At 42.5% G+C, this 18946-nt stretch overlaps 1 protein-coding gene and 1 long non-coding RNA gene across 21 annotated transcripts in view; one reads left to right on the top strand and one right to left on the bottom strand.

Moving 5' to 3' along the window:
- Nucleotides 1–12227, top strand: part of LOC310696278 — a 51656-nt gene extending 39429 nt beyond the window's left edge. The window contains exons 3-4 of the long non-coding RNA XR_014520509.1: nucleotides 2702–9423; nucleotides 9517–12227. This is a non-coding gene — a long non-coding RNA (uncharacterized lncRNA). The remainder of the gene's footprint in view (nucleotides 1–2701; nucleotides 9424–9516) is intronic.
- The window catches only part of NRG1 (neuregulin 1), a 493798-nt gene continuing 481074 nt past the window's right edge, over nucleotides 6223–18946 (bottom strand). For all 20 annotated transcript variants that reach the window (XM_083481457.1, XM_083481455.1, XM_083481459.1 and 17 more), the window contains 5 exons: nucleotides 18673–18775; nucleotides 14209–14335; nucleotides 11178–11308; nucleotides 8761–8964; nucleotides 6223–6927 (listed from right to left, as the gene is read on the bottom strand). In XM_083481457.1, coding sequence (XP_083337583.1) covers nucleotides 6273–6927; nucleotides 8761–8964; nucleotides 11178–11308; nucleotides 14209–14335; nucleotides 18673–18775 — 1220 coding nt within the window. In that variant the 3' untranslated portion in view covers nucleotides 6223–6272. The remainder of the gene's footprint in view (nucleotides 6928–8760; nucleotides 8965–11177; nucleotides 11309–14208; nucleotides 14336–18672; nucleotides 18776–18946) is intronic.

Raw genomic sequence — 18946 nt, 5'->3', positions numbered from 1 at the left:
AAGATGTATTTACAGAAAAAAGAATATATACTTAAAATGGTATGTGGCCATTTAATTGTCTACATTTCTCTGCAGCATTTCGTATATATATGTTTGGTTTGTTGGATATTGCCACGGCTGGTAGGAATTCAGCCAGTACTGGAAAAGAGTGAGAACAGCCTTTGCTTTGTCTCCAAGTGAAAGATGTGCACTGTTAGCCAGGCTTTCTAAATGCTTAAGGTGCCAATCCTTAGCTGGATTAAGATGAAGGAGCTGAGGGAAAATATGAACATGGTGGCAGCTTTGGGATCAAGAAATAAGAGGTAAAAGGAAACACATAAGACTGTTACCCAGAGTAGACCCACTGAAACAAATGAACCTAAGCCAATTGATTTCAATGGGTTTACTCCAATGTTGGGCATCGCCTATATTGTTGGTTGTGCATTAATGGCAGGGTGAGATGGGATACAAAATAAGGATGCAGACAAATTATCCGTTGGCAGATATTTACTTGTGCGGAGAACTCTGATGCGCCATAGCAGCTGCAGAGCTGGGTCTGCCATGCTCTTTCTTAAGAGATAGGGTACTATTTGCCACAGGGGAGCATGAACTACATTCAGAATAGGAGTTCTTTATTTTGACTGCTGTTTCGTTCAGGACACGTTTTTAGCAAACATTAAGTGGGAGACGGGAGACTATACCTAATAAACACAGGATGATGGTGCAAAGCTTGAATGCATTAGAACAGAGTGCCCTGAGAATTGAAGTTGCTTTTTAAAAAATATTAATCATAATAGCAGCTTTTTCTAGAGCTTGCTTTGATGGGTCAGAAATTCTTGCTCATTACCACAGCTGTTGTCTAAGCGTTTGATTTATTTCCTCATGTTTCTCTGTCATAGATGCAGCATTGCTGCAGATGTGCAAATGAGCCATTGCCGATTAATAACCCAGATGGAATGTTCCTGTCATCCAAAATAAACTCTTTTAACATAATACATTTAACTGTAAACAAGTAACGAGAGACCAAACAATTAACAAGAGACCAAAGTTCATGTATATATGAACTAACGGGAAGCTTTATGCTGATCAGAATGTTTTGTTGACCTCTGTTTGTGCCCTCTGTTCTTACACACTTCCTCCAGCATCTGCATGGCTGTCACTGACCAGTGGTCAGCGATGATTGGAATTGAAGTTCCATGACTCCTGGATGGCTGCAAGATCATCATCCCTGTCTTAAGCCACTCTGTATACAGTGGAACCTCAGTTTTTGAACATAATCCATTCCGGAAGACCATTCGACTTCCAAGATGTTTGGAAACTGAAAACTCAATGCAGAAGCCTCAATACAATAGGGAAACTCAAAACAGACGCCACCTTGGAAGTTCGACTTCCGAGGCTCGTATGGAAGCATTTACTTCCGGGTTTTGGGTGTTCTGAAATGTTCGTCAACAGAGACGTTCGAAACCCGAGGTTTCGCTGTATTGTCTTAGGGTTGTAATGCTGAGATTTTTTAAAAAGTCTAAAAGGCCTTACCACCAGTTTTTCATTGAACTTAAGCTACTTCAAAAAATTGTGCCTAAATTTTAAACCACTTGAATCGGCTGATCATTGCTGGCTTCTCTCTTTTTTAGATTTTAATGGCTGTGGGCCCCTTAGCAATCACAACAACTGGGAAAAAAGTTGTTTTAAAACAGATTCTTTTGTACTGTTCCCATTTTGGAAATCTATGACCTCATGTGCTTCAGAGAACAGAGCTTTAAGAACAGAAAAGAGAGAAGCTACTACATTTCAGAGGACTGTTGTTAATGTACAGCACATTCCAGATATTTTTAAAGCAAAGGTGGTGATACATAGGTAACCCATTTTTACTTGGGCGCATGGAAGTATTACCAATCCCCTCATCGTCTAACCACTTAAAATCAGATGTAGTACTTTGTACACAAGACTGTTTTCAGAAGAACTTAAGAGATCTAGCAAAAGACACCTAATTCTCTGCAGCCTTTCTGTGATTCGGTTATAAACATCCGCTTCACAAATATTTTACTCATTCATAGGTGTTTGCTCTCGTTAATGAAGTGATCATTCCAAACTGCAAAATAATAGTAAAATGCATAGATATACCCCCCCCCCCGATTTTAGCTACTGACTTTCTCATCTCTTTAATCCATTCTTTCCAGAATTTCCCTAGTAACTTTTAATTAATTATATTATTGCACAGCAGCTAATGACAGATGCTTGAGCATAGCTGAGGATATATTGTCAATATGGAAACAATGATAAAACTGGTGCATAAGAATGAGACCTACTTTCTATATTGTAGTTGCAGATAGAATGAACAACAAAATGCATTTGCACTGACATTTTAAATTGATAATTCCTCTACCACGGCATTCAAATCCATGATAGTGCATACGGACCTTGGAAATGCTGACCTCAGCTGTAGCAAATAACTTTTTATTTTATTTTACATCAATAAAATGTCAGCATAAGAGATGTAATAACCGTTCTGAATGCTTGCTACTTTTGGCGGAACTCTTTAACTTTTATCACCTTGCCAGGGGAAAGTCACACTTAGCTATTACTTTAAAATATCCTTTGGTAATGTATCACCAAATATATTTTATATATCATATATACGCAGACTTACCCTCCAAGATATTATTACAATACTGGGATAATATTAAGCCCTTATACTCTTTCCCCACTTTTATGATTTTAACAGGCAGTTTCTAGTGGCGACTTGTCAGCTGCAGCAGGGTGCTAAATGGAGAAATGTGACAGCTCCTTGCCTAGACAGGAGCTTAACAGAGCAGTGTGAGATCCAGCAACCTTTATCAACAATGACGCTAGCCAGCAGAAAGGGACAAAAGGTAATAAAAGTATGTGCTATTTCTTCGGTTTTTGGATGGGCTGATGTACCACATTCAGTTTTCATCTTGCAGTAGTCTGCACAACATATTTCGAGAAATCATGAATGTTCAGCATTAAAGGGAGTGGGGTAGGTACACAAAACATCATGTAACTGGTAACATTTTCTGGACTTGCAGGGGTGCACTGCACCACAGAATAATGGTAAAATCCTGTACAGTCGTGCACTAAGAGGTTTTCTGATTGCCCCGCCTTTTTCCCTGGGAAAATTCACTATTTAGCGCTGAATTGTCAATCGCTGGAAAACCCAATGAATTTTACTCCATTTCAGAGGAAAGACTGGGTGGGGGTGGGAAGTGGCAAGACAAGCAAAAGCCTGCAGAGTCCTAGGTTAGGAAGAGTGAATTTAGTTAGGATCAAAACTGACATGGGTGAAGAACGAGGTCTAGTGATTTCCCTTTCTGTTATGTGACAAAATGGAGCAAAACAAACACAGCTAAAAGGAAGACAAGTACAATGAAGAAATCTATTGGGAATATTAATGAGAAGTCTGCAGCTTCTATTGATGTCTTTTTAACTGCACAGTATTGTACTCAGTCCAAACATTGAGGTCTGACATCAGCTGCTCTGTAAAGTGGATTAAAGCTGATCCGTTTTCAATTTAAACTCTTTTCTCAGATCCACACAGTAGCAGGGCCTAACTCACACTAGAGCTCAAAACTGAAGTAGTAGCTCACCTTAATGTGAAACCTTAGGAAGTGGAATAAAGATGACTGCGGAAGGTATGCATTTCCAAGGCCAGTGTCAGGGTTTAGGTTTAATGTTGGGGATTGGTGAAGAATCTCCTTCCTTCTGCCTCTTACTGTTATATTTTTGTGACTTACTTGACCAATGCAGTGTAACTTTTATAGCCATGTAATGTTTTGAGCTGGCTTAGGAGACTGTGTAGGGTTTCTGGGTAACAGAGCAATGCTTTCTCTTGCCTTGAGAAAACAAGATCTTCACCAGTAAAGGAAGATAATACTGCTGAATCCCAGAGTGCCAGGAAGCTAATGCTAGAAAACATTCCCTTGTTAGGTTCTGAACCGGCAGCCAATACTCAGCAAAGCACTTAAACATGCGCTTGAAGTCAGTATGATGAAATGGAAACTTCAAGCTTGTGTTCATGTAAATTACATTGCAGGAAAGTTGTTTCAATGGTTTCCCCCCTGTAATATAACTTAATCAACAGTTACAACATGATTCTAAATAGCTTTATGCAGAAGTAAATCCTACTGATTAAGTTTCTCCTGGTACATAGGATTAGGACTGCAGCCTTAGACTACGGTGCACTCAAGTTACATTATCCAGATTAGGCTCTCTGGGAGTTGCAAAGATCTCAGCCTCATACATCAGTGTTAACTGAACTCAAAGGACTAGTTACGAACTGTGAACAGATTTGTTTTTCCTAACCCTCTCCTGAGAGTCAATGTCAGCACAACCAACCTTATTTTTCATTCACAAAAATAAATGAAAATACCACCTTCGGTCACCAGTCTGTGCTGCACAAACTGAGATGTATAAAGGCTAGGACTATCATTCTGACCCAAACTCAGGTCCAACAAGGGGCTGTTGGCTTGTAAAGTGAGAAGTTGAAATAACTCTATTCCTGGTGCCTAAGGACCAAACTAGATGGGATACCTATTTGTTTAAACCAGAGACTGCCTCACTCACACATAAAATCAGGGTAAGAGGTCCCACATTTTAAGGATAAAATGGAGGGGAGGCCTACCTGCAGCATATCCCCATACAGCCTGCCCTACCCCCAGCTCTTTTATCCTCAGTTGAGCTCTGAGGAATACGTTTGGCTAGGTGAAAAGTGATGCGGGGAGATGATCCCCTTTTGCACTCCCCTTTTCTCTAAAAAGAGGGTCTTGCGTAGCTCACCTTCTAGGTGACAGGGGCAAAAAAGTCATTTGATTGATTAGTAGCATTATCTATCTAACAAAATGCATGCTTGACAAATGTACAATTTTTTGCCTTACAGATATTTAGATGAAAACCAATACAGATCAACACTTTCCTTCAATTTTACTAAATGTTTAGCCTTTCACCACCAGACCTCTCTTTCTAGCTCATTTGGGTTTCATCTTGTATGTAAGTTGGCAGTTTTGGGCTCAATCCAAATCTAACCAAAGTTAAGTATGTTTAAATTCCAATGATTGCAAAGGAAGAGATCCTCCCCGTAGAAGAGACATTTGTTTTCCAGTTTGAACATAAAAAAATGTTACCCATTTGAAGCGCACCAGATTTCACTCCATGGTAGGGGTACAGATACAGGTTCAAAATGACTGTTTTATCATTGGCATTTTAATTCCCCGCACTATGAGTCCCCTCTTTTTTTGTTTGGTTACAAAAGCTGGTCTAATATTTTACCCAGGAACTGCAACCAACTTACCTTGGGCACAATGCAGCAGGGTGTTCTTCTGTATAAACCACACTGGAATAAATAGGAGTTGGTCAAAAGGCCTGATATATAGTTCCCATTTATTTCAAAGTTGGTTGCATAGGAGGACTTCCCTGCTGGATTATGGTGCATTTACTTTTTGTGACCAAGCAAGCCTGAACTTGTGTTTCAAAGAAACACGATTACAAAAAATTATAGAGGTTCAGGGAGATTCTTGGCTGATTATATTAAACTTAAAGCCCACAGTATTTCTGTCAAATATTTAATATAGCTTTACGTCTTTTGGTATTGACCTGTCGTAAACAATGGCATAACATTTGGCTCTACCATTTCCTTCAAGGCTCCCGAAGCAAACCGTGGTCCTGTGAGAGAGCAGACAAAACCCAACTCGTATAAGGTAAGGAAATAACCACCTCTTATAAAAGAAAGGCGTATGCTTTGTTCTTTAGGTAGCTATGCCAGTACAGAACGTTTTTGACCAGGGGCTACAGCAAGCAAACACAGGGACTGTTGCAGTTCTTGCAAGTTGTACAGCCAGTCGCCACTAATGCAATGCACAAAGAAAAAAAGGGGACCGGGTTGTGGGCAGAGGTTGTGGGGAAGATATAACCCAGAATGTTAGAGACTTCTGCGAAATACTGTGGAACAGCAATCACTTGTAACTTTTACAAAACTTGCTCTCAACATAACATAACATAAAGGCACCATTGATATCGTTCTCATTTTTGAAATACTGTAAAAAAATTGCTACATATGGCACATAACACTTTTTGTATATACATTATATATTTAATTTATAAAAGTTTTTTTCCTGTTTTGTCTTTTTTAATCCTAATAGCGGAACTGCTAAAATAAAATAAATTGTTTTTAATTTAAAGGTGGAGTACTTCAATATATAAAATAAAGTTTTACATGTGAATCTATGTGGGTTGTTTTTTTTTTTTTTAAGTGTTTCTCTCTCTCTCGCTCTCTCTCTCTTTTATACAGCGATGGGATCTTGGTTAGCTATTACACTGGACAATCTTGCTTGCAATTCTTCCTGTGTTGAGAACCGACTGTTTTGGGTAGTCCTGGTGTCAGCCAGTCGATATGCAGTAGCTGATTCCAGGTCGACTGTTATGGGGTTTTGTATGCTCAGAAAAGGTGTATCTTCCCCTATCCTCTCATCTTCTGTTTCGCTCTCTGAGCTACTGTTCTCACAGCTTGTGTCGGTGTTCATTTCCAGCCTATTGGAAATATGGCCATTGGGCTTTGTTCTTTTGGCCCTCCGACTGTTGACTAGTTTTTTGGGGGGCTCTTGCGTCGGTTCATACTCTTGTGTGGTTTCGTATTCCTCGTCCTCAACTATCCTCAGCGGACTTGGTGGCAGGCTGCCGCTTTCATGCGCGGGGTTGTGGTGGTAAGAGGAGTTGAACTGTTGCATGTGATGCTCGTATTTTTCCCGTAACCGGGGTGGGGTCACCAGAAGGAGAGGCCTCTCCTCTTCTATAAACGGGCTGACTGCCACAGAAGGGACAGACATTGTTAAACTGGAGACTTGCGGAGACATTTCTGAGGCAGGCGACTTTGGAGAACTTGGAGTATGGAAATCTACGGGTGACATGCGAGCTGGTGTTGTCATAGCAGATACGTACCTAAAGAAGTACAGATAAAATTGAGCTGGAGAAGAATTAAGTGAAAGAACAAAAACGTGACAGCATTAAGAAAAATAATTTCTTGGAGGTTCCCAAGCCATTTGGATTCTTGATGCACAGCCTGCCAAATTGCTAGCAATACTGAATTACATTAGTGGGGCTGCAGTGATACACGTCTTCATTTTCTAAAAATAAAATAAAATACTTGCATTCCTAAACTCCAAATCTGTACAATGCTTGAGACAAAACTGATTAGCATGTATAATTAAATTTTATATATTAATGTTCCTCATTTTCACAAGTTTTCATGAAAATGAATAAGCAACCCATGATGAAATATAGATAACATCTCCAGCGGTATTCATTTCCATCAGCTTTAGAGAAGAGAAAATTTAATCTTAAGCGCTGAAAGATTTCAAGGCTGGAAAGTGCAAATTGGTTGTATGGATGTCAAAGGAATTTCAAGGTTTTACACCAAGGATCTTCATCATGGTGCTCATTTACATATGAATTCAGAACGCATTCAAGGCTAAGTTTAAGAATAGTAGCACAATGGAAGCACTCTTCCCAGTTAATTAATCTACTATAAGGCCCTGCAGCATTTCAGGCATTTCTGACTTTCAGGCATATGACTACATGCAAATAATACTGTAAAGGTTATTCAGAGGTGCGTGTCTCACATGATAGATTTTAGTTATGTATCTATCATTACTATTGATTTATTTCCTCCATGTGTGTCTTCCATTTGCTGTGCCACACTGGGTATGAGTCATGGGAGTATATTCCAGATACAGTCATACTTCGGGTTACAGACGCTTCAAGTTGTGTTTTTTCAGGTTAGAGACGCGCCGAAACCCAGAAGTACTGGAATGGGTTACTTCCAGGTTTCGGCGGTCGCGCATGTGCAGAAGTGCCGAATCGCAACCTGTGCATGCGCAGATGTGCCACTGCGGGTTGCAAACGTGGCTCCCGCACGGATCACGTTCGCAACCCGAGTGTTCACTGCATTTGCTTTCCAGAAAGGAAGTTAACAGAGACCTCCTGGAGAAGAATCAAGTGGGCCCTACTCTGATAATAAATAGTCACATAAACAATAATTCAGTGGTGCTTATTCTATATTCCACATTTCTCTTAATAGGAATTGATGCACGTTAAATATATGGTTGAACTGAGGCAACTACGTGACTACGACATCAATTAGTGGTATCTAAGTGAGTGGAGTTTTCTTCTCCCAAAACCTCAACTGAGGGAAGGGAAGATGCCTTCAACCTGCTTTTTGTATCTTTTGCTTTGAAAGAGGTTGAGAATAAATCAACCGAAATTTCTTATTAAAATAAGGAAAAGGGTATATGCTGTGTATTAATGTTATAGTTTAAGCACATCTCTCTTACACACATGGTGCATCAGGTTGGAGGTTGAAAAAGCAGACCAGACTTTCATAATTCCTGGTAGGAACCTTTTCCTAGTTATTCTGATCACCTGCTTTATTTACAGTCTACTTTGGCTGCATCTGCACTTAAGCTGCACTTTCCTCCTAAAAAGCCACTCCAAAAGACTTTGTGCCATGGGAGGGATCAACATCTTTGGCTAATTATTCAGAAGATCATAAAATCCCCTTGTAAAGAAGTCTGCTCTCAGCTTAGAATCTCTCTCCCCCCCCCTCCCCAACTCCCATCTATCACTGAGTTTTAAATTTGAGATGAATAAACAAACATACAATCAAAAAACCGAAGGATTTCTTGAAAGACTGAAAAAGCAGTTTTAAAAATGAACTCATTTCTGCCGGCTTGTATCCCAGATAGTCACACCTTTCGAATTATTGGCTGTAGGTACCTCTCACTGTGTGGTGAATCGCGGTAGGAGTCGGGTGTCTCTCGTGCATGCCTGAGAAAACTATTACATTCCCGTGGCCCTCCAATGCCATTGAGACGCCCTCGGGGGCCTGACGGACTTGCATGCCGGCTGTTCTCAACTGAGGAGCTCACAAGCACAGAATGGCTTTCGGAGATTATGCTTTCCGTCCGACCGTTGCTCCAACTAATAAAAAGCCGTTGGGAAGAACAGAAGAGAATATTTTAAAATTTAACACTGGAAAGAGTAAACTATGTAATGCATGATCCAGGAATGTGCATAGAGGTAAAGTTTTTCTAATGCTGCTGATTAAGAAGATAATTCTTAAAAAAACTACTATGTACACAAAATGGGGGGGGGGGATACCTTGAAACTTTCAGCCTTCAACTGACATAGTCTTCAAGATTTGACTGTCATACAAAGGAACAAATGGTACTGCTCTGTGTCAAGGAAAGCCAAATTATATAAACAAATAAGAAATTATATGCTCTGAATAAATTATGAAGTTCACTATAAGCATATTTACTTGGAATTTATTCGGAATATCACTAATGGTCTTGCACATCCTCATTAAAACCTAATTGTTGGATACACAAACCACAGATAAGAGCGGAAAGGGTTGCTGTGGGAGAGAGGGGGGATACTGTAGCTTAAAGGTAAAGGGACCCCTGACCATTAGGTCCAGTCGTGACCTGCGGTGCTCAACTCATTTTATTGGCTGAGGGAGCTGGCATACAGCTTCCGGGTCATGTGGCCAGCATGACTAAGCTGCTTCTGGCGAACCAGAGCAGTGCATCGAAATGCCGTTTACCTTCCCGCCGGAGCAGTACCTATTTATCTACTTGCACTTTGACGTGCTTTCAAACTGCTATGTTGGCAGGAGCAGGGACTGAGCAACGGGAGCTCACCCCATTGCGGGGATTTGAACCGCCGACCTTCTGATCGGCAAGCCCTAGGCTCTGTGGTTTAACCCATAGCGCCACCCGCATCCACTATACTGTAGCTTACCTCTTCTCAAATAAAACCACTGGAGAGGAATACACACATTTCAAAACAGTAAATTAAACAAAATAAGAGCAAATGGTTTTTAAAATAGGCTACAGAGCTGAATAGCCTGGCTAGCGTCCACCATATATTTGTATTTCTTTAAAGGCAAGATGAAGACACTTGGATGTGAGTGTGTTCATCTAGCCTTGAGTGGTAAACTGTGGCAACACCTACAGTATCTATATCGGGTTACCCAGGAGTAAATCGCACAGGACTTATTCCCAAGTAAGTGGGCTTTGCCATCATGCAAAGGAATAAATGGCCAGACCTTCGCAACCAGTGATCCACCAAGCTGAACTGCCTGCCCGCCCCCTGTATGGTAGGGTCCAAGGGTATTTTGGGGCCACTAAGAGTTTTCTGTATGTCTGACACTAGAAAAACAGGGTTGTCAAGCACATAGGTAAAGGTAAAGGGTCGCCTGACCATTAGGTCCAGTCGTGGCTGACTCTGGGGTTGCCGTGCTCATCTTGCTTTATTGGCCATGGGAGCCGGCGTACAGCTTCCGGGTCATGTTGCAGGGATTTGAACCGCCAACCTTCTGATCGGCAAGCCCTAGGCTCTGTGGTTTAACCCACAGCGCCACCCGCGTCCCTTCTCAAGCACATGGCAAGCAGCTAAATATGGTTGGTGAGACATGTTCAGTTCTGTGGGTCACACATTGGGCAGGAATTACACTGCTCAACATTGTTCTCATCAGAGGCATCAATGAGAATTGGGCATAGCCTAATTCCACACAACAACTTAATAGGAATGAATCTATTATTCAAAGGAATAATTGCAACACCCAGGAACAAAAATTTGATTACCTTGTTACTTTGATTACTTTGTTACTCATATGATGCATTAGTCATTAAGAATAATAGTGTGATCAAGGTATGAAATTACTACAACACAGAGCTTTCCGAATTGTTCACATTGGTGACACACTTTTTGGACATGTATCATTTTGAGATACATTAATTCAGTTTTACTAGCAAATCAGAGGTTAAACTAACCCCTTTCCAGCCCCGGGATGGGCGCAGGGAATGTTAGTGCGATACACCTATGCACTGCAGCCGACACACTAACCTGTGACGACAGACAGTTTGGAAAGCTCTTCTGCAACAGACATGGGCTCTAAAATCACGAAAGGTTGACAACTGCTTTAGCCCTTCCCCTCAGCCAACAAAAGCTGCTTTTTAATATGGTTTAGAAGAATATGTGAACATTTCAGCACCCAGTAAAAAGTCTCTGTAATCAAAGATTTGTTGCAATCACCGGAAAGGTCCAACATGGTTAAAAGTTTACCAAGATGCACCTTTCCTTAAAACAGGAAGAAACAAAAACCTGCAGGTTTTATTTCAGCCTCCTACCTGTGACTAGGTGTCTGGGTGACCGTTGTGGAATGGTGAGTCGTTGAGGTATAGTGGCTTGTAGAAAATGATGTCTCTGTTTCTCTCTCCACAGCATGCTCACTGGATATTACATTTTTTGATACATATTGCTAAATAAAAGGGAGACACAACTCATATTTATAAGCACAACTCATACATCATGGATGGGATTCACCCAATTAATCCTTTAAATGGAAGGGCTTCTACTTGTGTAACTGGCCTTTCTCCTCTCCCTCGTGGCCCCCCCCCCACCAGTGGCTTCTGTGTGTGTCAGGAGAACCCTGTGTATTTGGTCTGGCAGGTTAATGTGCTTGAATACTCCCACTGAGACCTCAGGAGGTCTTTAATAAAGAATGGGGAAAGTTTATGATTTATTTGAAAAGCTATTGCAAACAATTACACACATTGGTAGGATTGACAGAAAACTTGTGGTAAAAATTTGAACTATGGATTAACAAACGATTTATAAAAAAATAAGAGTTATGAAAGAGATGCAGAGGGGGAAATCATTACATTAAGATCCACAATGGAGGGCGGGGAGGGAAGTCAAAAGGGATTATATGTTTATGTATTTAATTCACTTGTTTATGTAAAATAGAAAATGCAAAAATAAAATTTATGAATACTCTCACTGAAACTCCCTCCACCTTACAAACTAGTTCGTTAGGGAGAAAGGTTTGGCTATCTAAAATTACAGCACTAAAGGTGCTTTCTGATAACAGCACATCAGGCCAGAATATGGACTGGCTTTCTCCTAATGCTCTGGCTAACCAAGGGGAAGACTTCTGAGTAGGGGCTATGGATGTGTTTTGACTTCCCTTTTCAAATACCTTCTCTCTCCACCCATAACAACCAAAAAAATAAATAAATGTTGGTCCCCTGAATTTCAGTGGTGAGGAGGCAACCTGTTCTTAAGTTCTTTGTGAAGTGTGTTAGGGGCAGCATAAGTTTCCTGTGTTTTTACAAACTAGTCTTTCAAAATATTTAGTTTGGCCATCATTTGGGGACTTTATAGGAACAATAGAGTCTGAATTCTGGCCTATTCTTTCCTAATGGCTCAAAAAGCAATTGACAGAAGAAATAGTTCGCCTATGTGGTACCTAAGTAACAGGCATAGTTTGTCTACAAATTGGCTCTCTCAGGGAATGATGTAATATGAGAAATATCTACACTGGTTAAACACAGAGAACAGGTAAAATACTTTGTCCGCTGGAATTGACGGCAAAACTCTTACTGACTGCAAAGATCCTTAGGATTACCCCCAAGGTAGCTCTGGTTCATCTGTAAAATGTACTGCTAGCTGAGTGCTATTTTGGTTCTGTTCAGGAGTTCACCCCATTCTTTTATCTTTAATCCATAAATCAGGTTTCTTGTCTAGTAGGCCATGGACTGCATTCAACTCTCATTGTCATTTTTTTTAGCCCTTTCCTTAGCTCAGAGTGGCACCTGTCAAATGAGGTGGTGCCCTGCATGTCTAATCTTGCAAAGACCTCTCCACTTCTGTTCTGGCCAGCAGACATTGCTCCCTACCAACCTGAGAATGTCTGAAAAAGCTCTTCAGTAGCAGTGGATTGGAAGCTGCTTCTCCTTTTGCCAGCAGGCATGGATTAGGAGAAATCACATTGTTAATGCTATTTACGCTTAAGCACTGTGTGTACATTGAGTAACATAGCCAGTAGCTCCTCCATATTCATGAAACACTTTCTTGGGAGTACGTTTGGGCTCTAAAGACATCTTGGAAGCTATGAGGGCAGAACCTCCACTGAAATGAACATGAAGAAGAGTTTGGATTTGATATCCCGCTTTATCACTACCCTAAGGAGTCTCAAAGCGACTAACAATCTCCTTTCCCTTCCTCCCCCACAATGAACACTCTGTGAGGTGAGTGGGGCTGAGAGACTTCAGAGAAGTGTGACTGGCCCAAGGTCACCCAGCAGCTGCATGTGGAGGAGCGGGGAAGCGAACCCGGTTCACCAGATTACAAGTCCACCGCTCTTAACCACTACACCACACTGGTAATATTTTACATGAGCTATGTATGACCAAGGGCAGCTCTTTTACTTGAAACAAAGTGGTGGCAGGCAAAAGAACTGCAATGAAATCTTCTCTACTTTCTCAGAGAACCAAGGGCATGATTGCTCTTGTGATTAAGAAAGTGAATGAACGTGGGATCCACACAGGATATGGCACATCCTTTGCTTCAACCATGGGAATATTCCCCCTCACATGGATTCCATTTTGTGAGAATGAACATTCTTGTAGCCTACCTCTTAGGCAGATGGTTCAACCTGAGTTGGCAGTGCTCAGTATTATTTTGACGTTAATATTCTATGTCCTTAAGATGGCTTTCAAAGTAAAATTCCATGTGCAAAACCAGAAAGGGGGCCCACAAAAATACCCTGCTTCTAGCTTCAGGTTCTGTTGTTGTCTGGACAAGGTGCAGGGTTCATGATTGCTCTTTTGTGGACAATCTGTGCAAAAGGATGTCTCTACATTGCTGTGCTGATAAAATCTAATTTCCATGATTTCATATAGAAGAACTACCAGGATTTGAATTCCCTATAACTTTAATTTATGTAACTTCAATTATGCCTTTGCCCAGAAAAAGAAAGTCTGTAAATTAGTATTATTCTGAGTTACATTCATAAGAGCCAACTCCTAGGGCTTAGGGTTCCTTTGGCATCCTCCATAAAATATTTGAGGGGGCTCAGCCCCCACTAAAAGTTAATGGGCATTGTTATTCAAATGGTGAGCATGTGCCACATCTTGTGATCAATTATATGGGATGAGGCTTACCTGGCCTCCCCCATATTTTATTCAGGTTGGCACACCAGTTACATTGGAAAACTTTCTTCACTCTTACAATTGCTTTTTTAGGTGGTTGTGGTAGAATAACAAGTTATTTGGGCGGGGGAGAGAAGCATGCTTATCATTTCTATCTGATAACTGATTAAATGGCTCTCAGATAAAAACTGGTGATGAACTGATGAGCTACACTTGCAAAACTTACATTCACCAGCTGGACATTTTCTGGCGGCGGGTGTGGGTGGTGAGGCCCATTGGCCATATTGACTCTATGGTTGCGTTCAGATCGAAGGCCTTGCCGGAGGCGGTCGTGCAGCTTTTTCCGCTGTTTCCTGCGTTTCAAATAAAGAACAGTTTAAATAGTCAAACGGACAAAGCAGTTCTGCTCTGCAACCATATCTGACCAGCACATTCCCATACATGGATTATCTGAACGACAAGAAACTGCAAGAGATCTATACGACGCGAAGAGTTCAGGACTTCCAGAACTCTGTCAGGCTTATGAGGAGAGAAGATTTATCGGGAAAGGTGGTCTACCTTCAAAAATGAATTGCCTTTCTGAAACTTTTACAGTCTGTTGCTCTTTTGAGATCAAAGGGGGGACGACAGCCATGGATTTCAATTGAGAAGCAAGACCCTATGATATATATGTTATCTGTTCACGTTCGCCCTTGTTTCTTTGTCTCTATCCAAAAGTGCACTTCATATGTTTTGGAAGGTGCTTGGCATAATGCCCAAGGACTTTCTATGGAGTATGATCATGGTTCTCCCCTTGTCAGTGTGCCTATGACTTTAATAGGTGGGTTCTAAGAAACTCAGGTGGCAGAATGGGTCCGTGTATCTGGTTGTTAACCTACGCAGGGATGGATGTGGGCAGGATTCCTGCACTGCAGAGAGTTGGCCTAGATGCACCTCTGGGTCCCTTACAATTCAGTGAAAACAATGCTCTTATCTCTTATCTTTACAGGAGAGCACCATTCCCAGCAGCAGCTAGTTTCTTGTACAGTATCTAGGTGCAGAGGCCCTTGCAAGGCTTTATTCTGAATTCATGTGCATTTTATCACTTTTCTGAAATAACCTGGTTATCCTGATGCCTGCCTGCAATGTAATGTACAGCCGTGGACATGTACTGACTTTAGCTGTGCAAAGAGAAAAAAAGAAACTCTTTTTGTACAGCAGTCATATATTTTAAAAATGTAAGCTGTTTCAAAATGCTTTTAAATAAAGTAAAATCCAAAGGTGGTAATTCTTATGGTTTTAAGCTATGAACTTTGTTCAGAATGATGCAACTGTTTTTTTACTGAGCTTTCCCCCAAGCTCTGCTGCCACAGAAAGTGCTGAATCACTCGCTGGCCTGTGCTGAACTATAGATGGGAGGAGGATACTGCATCAGCTGCAAATTCACCTGAGTCAAGGGATACAGCCGCAGCAAAGAAATCTGCTTTATTATATAATATTATAGTGTATGTTTATATTGGTTTGACTCTGCACACGAAGGTTAACACTGGCATTCCCTTGATTAAGAATAGGTGTTCTCATGGCAGGAAATGACTGAATGATCCCTCACTAAAACCTTTACTAGCTGCAAAATAAGTGTATGCCTTTTTCTTATTTAAATTTCATTAACAGGAAAGTGTAGTGGCATTTCCAGTGGCAATGTTAATAAAGTGATAAGGTGACATCACATAACACTGACTCTTCCAAAATGTTCCATCTGTACAGCAGTTAATTCAATGAAGAGGCACCGCTGCAAGGAACAGAATGCGCATTTAGCTTTTGCAATACTTTTTTCTTTTCTGTTTCCCTTTAGTGGTTTGCTTTTGTGTTTTTTTGGTTAGTAGGTGCCCTTCATGTGCAGAAAAAAAATGGCCCATTTCCAATACAGAGATGAAACAGAATTACCTACCCTCAGCAAGTAAACATAAGGATGGGCTACTCTAAGAATAAGCAATTCTTATTCCAATATGCTTTAAATTCCTATATTTCTCTAAGAACGAAGTGCACCTCCAATTTTAGTTCACAAACAAGTGTGGCTCTGTCATCAGATTAGATAACACTGCAGTTAGATTATGGCCCATTTTGCATGTAAAATTTAGCCAGCCATGGCTTAGCATGAGCAAATGAGCAGGTTCTCAGAATGAAGTTCACAGCTGCAGTGCTCTTCCCCTAGTCCAGCTGCTGCCATGCAATTTAGGCTTAGGGTTATGTTCAGATTGGGTGCATGTATTTCAGAATGTCAAGAGGCACAATAAATAGATCAGAGTTTAACCATGGGTCAGGTGTACAATATAAGACACAGTAATAAGACTTTCGTGTAGGTATGTCCAAAGTTCGTTTTGGGGGCCTAATCTGGCCCGCTGGTCGGCCCCTGTGGCAGTTTATTTCCTGGGGTAAAACCCTAAAAACCTCAACAGTTTCAATCCTAAAAAAAAGCTAAACAACTTTGGGGTAAAATCATAAAAAAGGTCAACAACTTCAATCCTAAAAAAAGGATTTGGTTGGCCCTTCACTTCATCAAATTTGGACCTCTTTGAAAAAAGTTTCGACGCCACTGAAGGCTGCCAATTCATGGGGGACAGATCAGTTACCTATCGACATGCATTTTGACATTCATAATTAAGATACTGAGCTAGTATATTAAAGTGTGGGTGAGATTTTTGGATTTAAACCTGGTTCAGGAGTCATCCTACAACATGATTAAGAACTTTCTAACAATGAATTTTAATTCTGAAGCCCTTCAGAACAGATGGGACACTTAGGCAGTTATCTCAGTGGGTCATGAGTTAGATTAGAAAAATCTAAGGGATCGTCTCCTTATAGACAAACAATCCCAGTAACTACCTGCCTTGTTGGTAGTAGCAACTGCCCTGTGGAATGCCCTCCCATCAGATGTTAAGGAAATAAACAACTATCTGACTTTCAGAAGACATCTGAAGGCAGCCTTCTGCCCAGAGTGGCTGGGGCAACTCATTCAGATGGGTGGCATAATAATAATATAACAATAACAATAATAGCCTTCTGAGGGGTCATCTCCATAGGATTTTTTGTGTGATTATACAATACAGTATAGCACACTCCAGCTTCACTATAAGGTTACAAATAAATTCTTGAGTTTATTTAGCTGCTTAATCTTGCATCAACAGTTGCAAGCACATTTCTTAGCCCAGTGTTTCCCAACCACTGTTCCGCGGCACACTAGTGTGCCGCGAGATGTTGCCTGGTGTGCCGCGGAAAAATTAAAAAATTCGAAAGATATATTTTTTTTTAAAGTCAAATTTTCGATTGGGGCGCCGTCACTAGATGACCCCTGGGGTTCCCTCCCTCCCTCCCGCTCTGCGCCTCCCTCCTCCTCCTCCTCCTCCTCCGGGGAGGCCCTTCCTGGCTCTCGGCCAAGGCTTGGCGGCTGCCACTCACTCACTCGCTCGCCTACCCGTCCCTCCATCCCTGCACCCGGCCTCTCCCCCTCCGTCCCCGGCGCGGGGGCTGCCGGGATCCGTAGTCCCCTCGCCCTTGGGCTCTGCGCCCGCGCGGGGTGCGCGAACTACGTTTCCCAGCGTGGCCTGGCGGGCCGGGCGTTTTGTTTGAAGCGCTCTTCTCCCGGCCATGGAATGAGCGCAGCGGCGGCGGCCGGGCGGGCAGGGGCTCTTCCGCGCAGACCCCGCGCAGCTTGCCTGCGCCCCCGCGGAGATCGGGCGGCAGGATGGAGCCCGGGGATCCCCGCGGAGGCGGAGGCGGAGGCGGAGGCTGCCCCCCAGGTAGGGCTGCGTCGGGGGGGGGTTTGCAATGCTGCATCCGCGCCGGAGCGGACGCATCGGACCGCGGGGAGACCCCTTGGCGTGCGTGCAAGGCAATGCATGCGTGCAGGCGTTGCATGGAGTGCAGTGCAATGCAATGGCAACACGGCGCCCTGCATGCATGCATGCAACTTCCACCGGCGCTCCGGACTTGGCAGGTGAGGAGGGTCCCCAGTGGGCGGCAGAGAGAGCCGGGAGGGCGAAGGGGAGCCGGGGGAGCAGCGCTGCTCCCCGAGCCGAGCCCGGGGGGAAACTTCGGCGTCATTGCGCCGGGTGTTGGAAGCGGAGGCTGATGGGGGCCCCTCACCTGCAAAACCTGGTCGCCTCTCATATATTTCGTGCATTGCATTCATCGCCCGCTTTCTCCTCCAAGGAGCTCCCGGGGGCGCGCGTGGTTCTCCCCGTGTTATCCTCGCAACAACAGCCCTGCGAGGTGGGTCAGGCGAGTGGCCCAAGGGAGCACCCAGGGATTGTCCTGGCCAGGTGGGGTGATTTGAACCCTGCTCTCTGCCCGGTCTTCGTCCTCATTTAGCCCCCACATGTGCATGACTGTGCATGACTGAGGTTTCCCCCCCTCGTCTTGGCTATGGTGTGAGTCTGTGCTGTTAATTAATGGGGTTCTGCCTTCGGAGAAGATGAGCCAGCCCTCAAGGAGGTGATTATGTAATTTGCTAGCAATTCATGTCCCTCCCCGGCGTGACGCTGCGTGCTGACGTCACGGGGCTGTAATGGTGGTGTGCCTCGAGATTTTTTTCATGAAACAAGTGTGCCTTTGCCCAAAAAAGGTTGGGAAACACTGTCTTAGCCTATTGTTTTGACAGGGTCCCGATCCCTCAGTGATAAACACAAATATAGAAAGGAAGAGGAAAGTTTACTTGGTTTTGCAGTAGGCCACAACACACATGATTCCAACTACTAGGAGAGCAATGCAGATGCCAGTTATGGTCAACACCCTTTTCTGGTAGAGTTCCTCAGCTTCTAGAAAGGGGCAAAAAGGAGAAGGTTACAAAATGTACACTAGATAATAAAAAACCAGTGCCACAAACAATTATTTTACAATCTCACGCAGTGAAATCAATGGCACAATCACCATACAAAATTTAAGTTTAGAAATTAAGATCCAAATGCAATACTAGGGATGGAGGAATA

This window comes from Podarcis liolepis (genome assembly GCF_965112155.1).
Source record: "Podarcis liolepis genome assembly, chromosome: 17".
Taxonomy (NCBI): domain Eukaryota; kingdom Metazoa; phylum Chordata; class Lepidosauria; order Squamata; family Lacertidae; genus Podarcis; species Podarcis liolepis.
The sequence above is the reverse complement of the archived record's forward strand: the minus strand, read 5'-3'. Positions and strand labels throughout refer to the sequence as shown.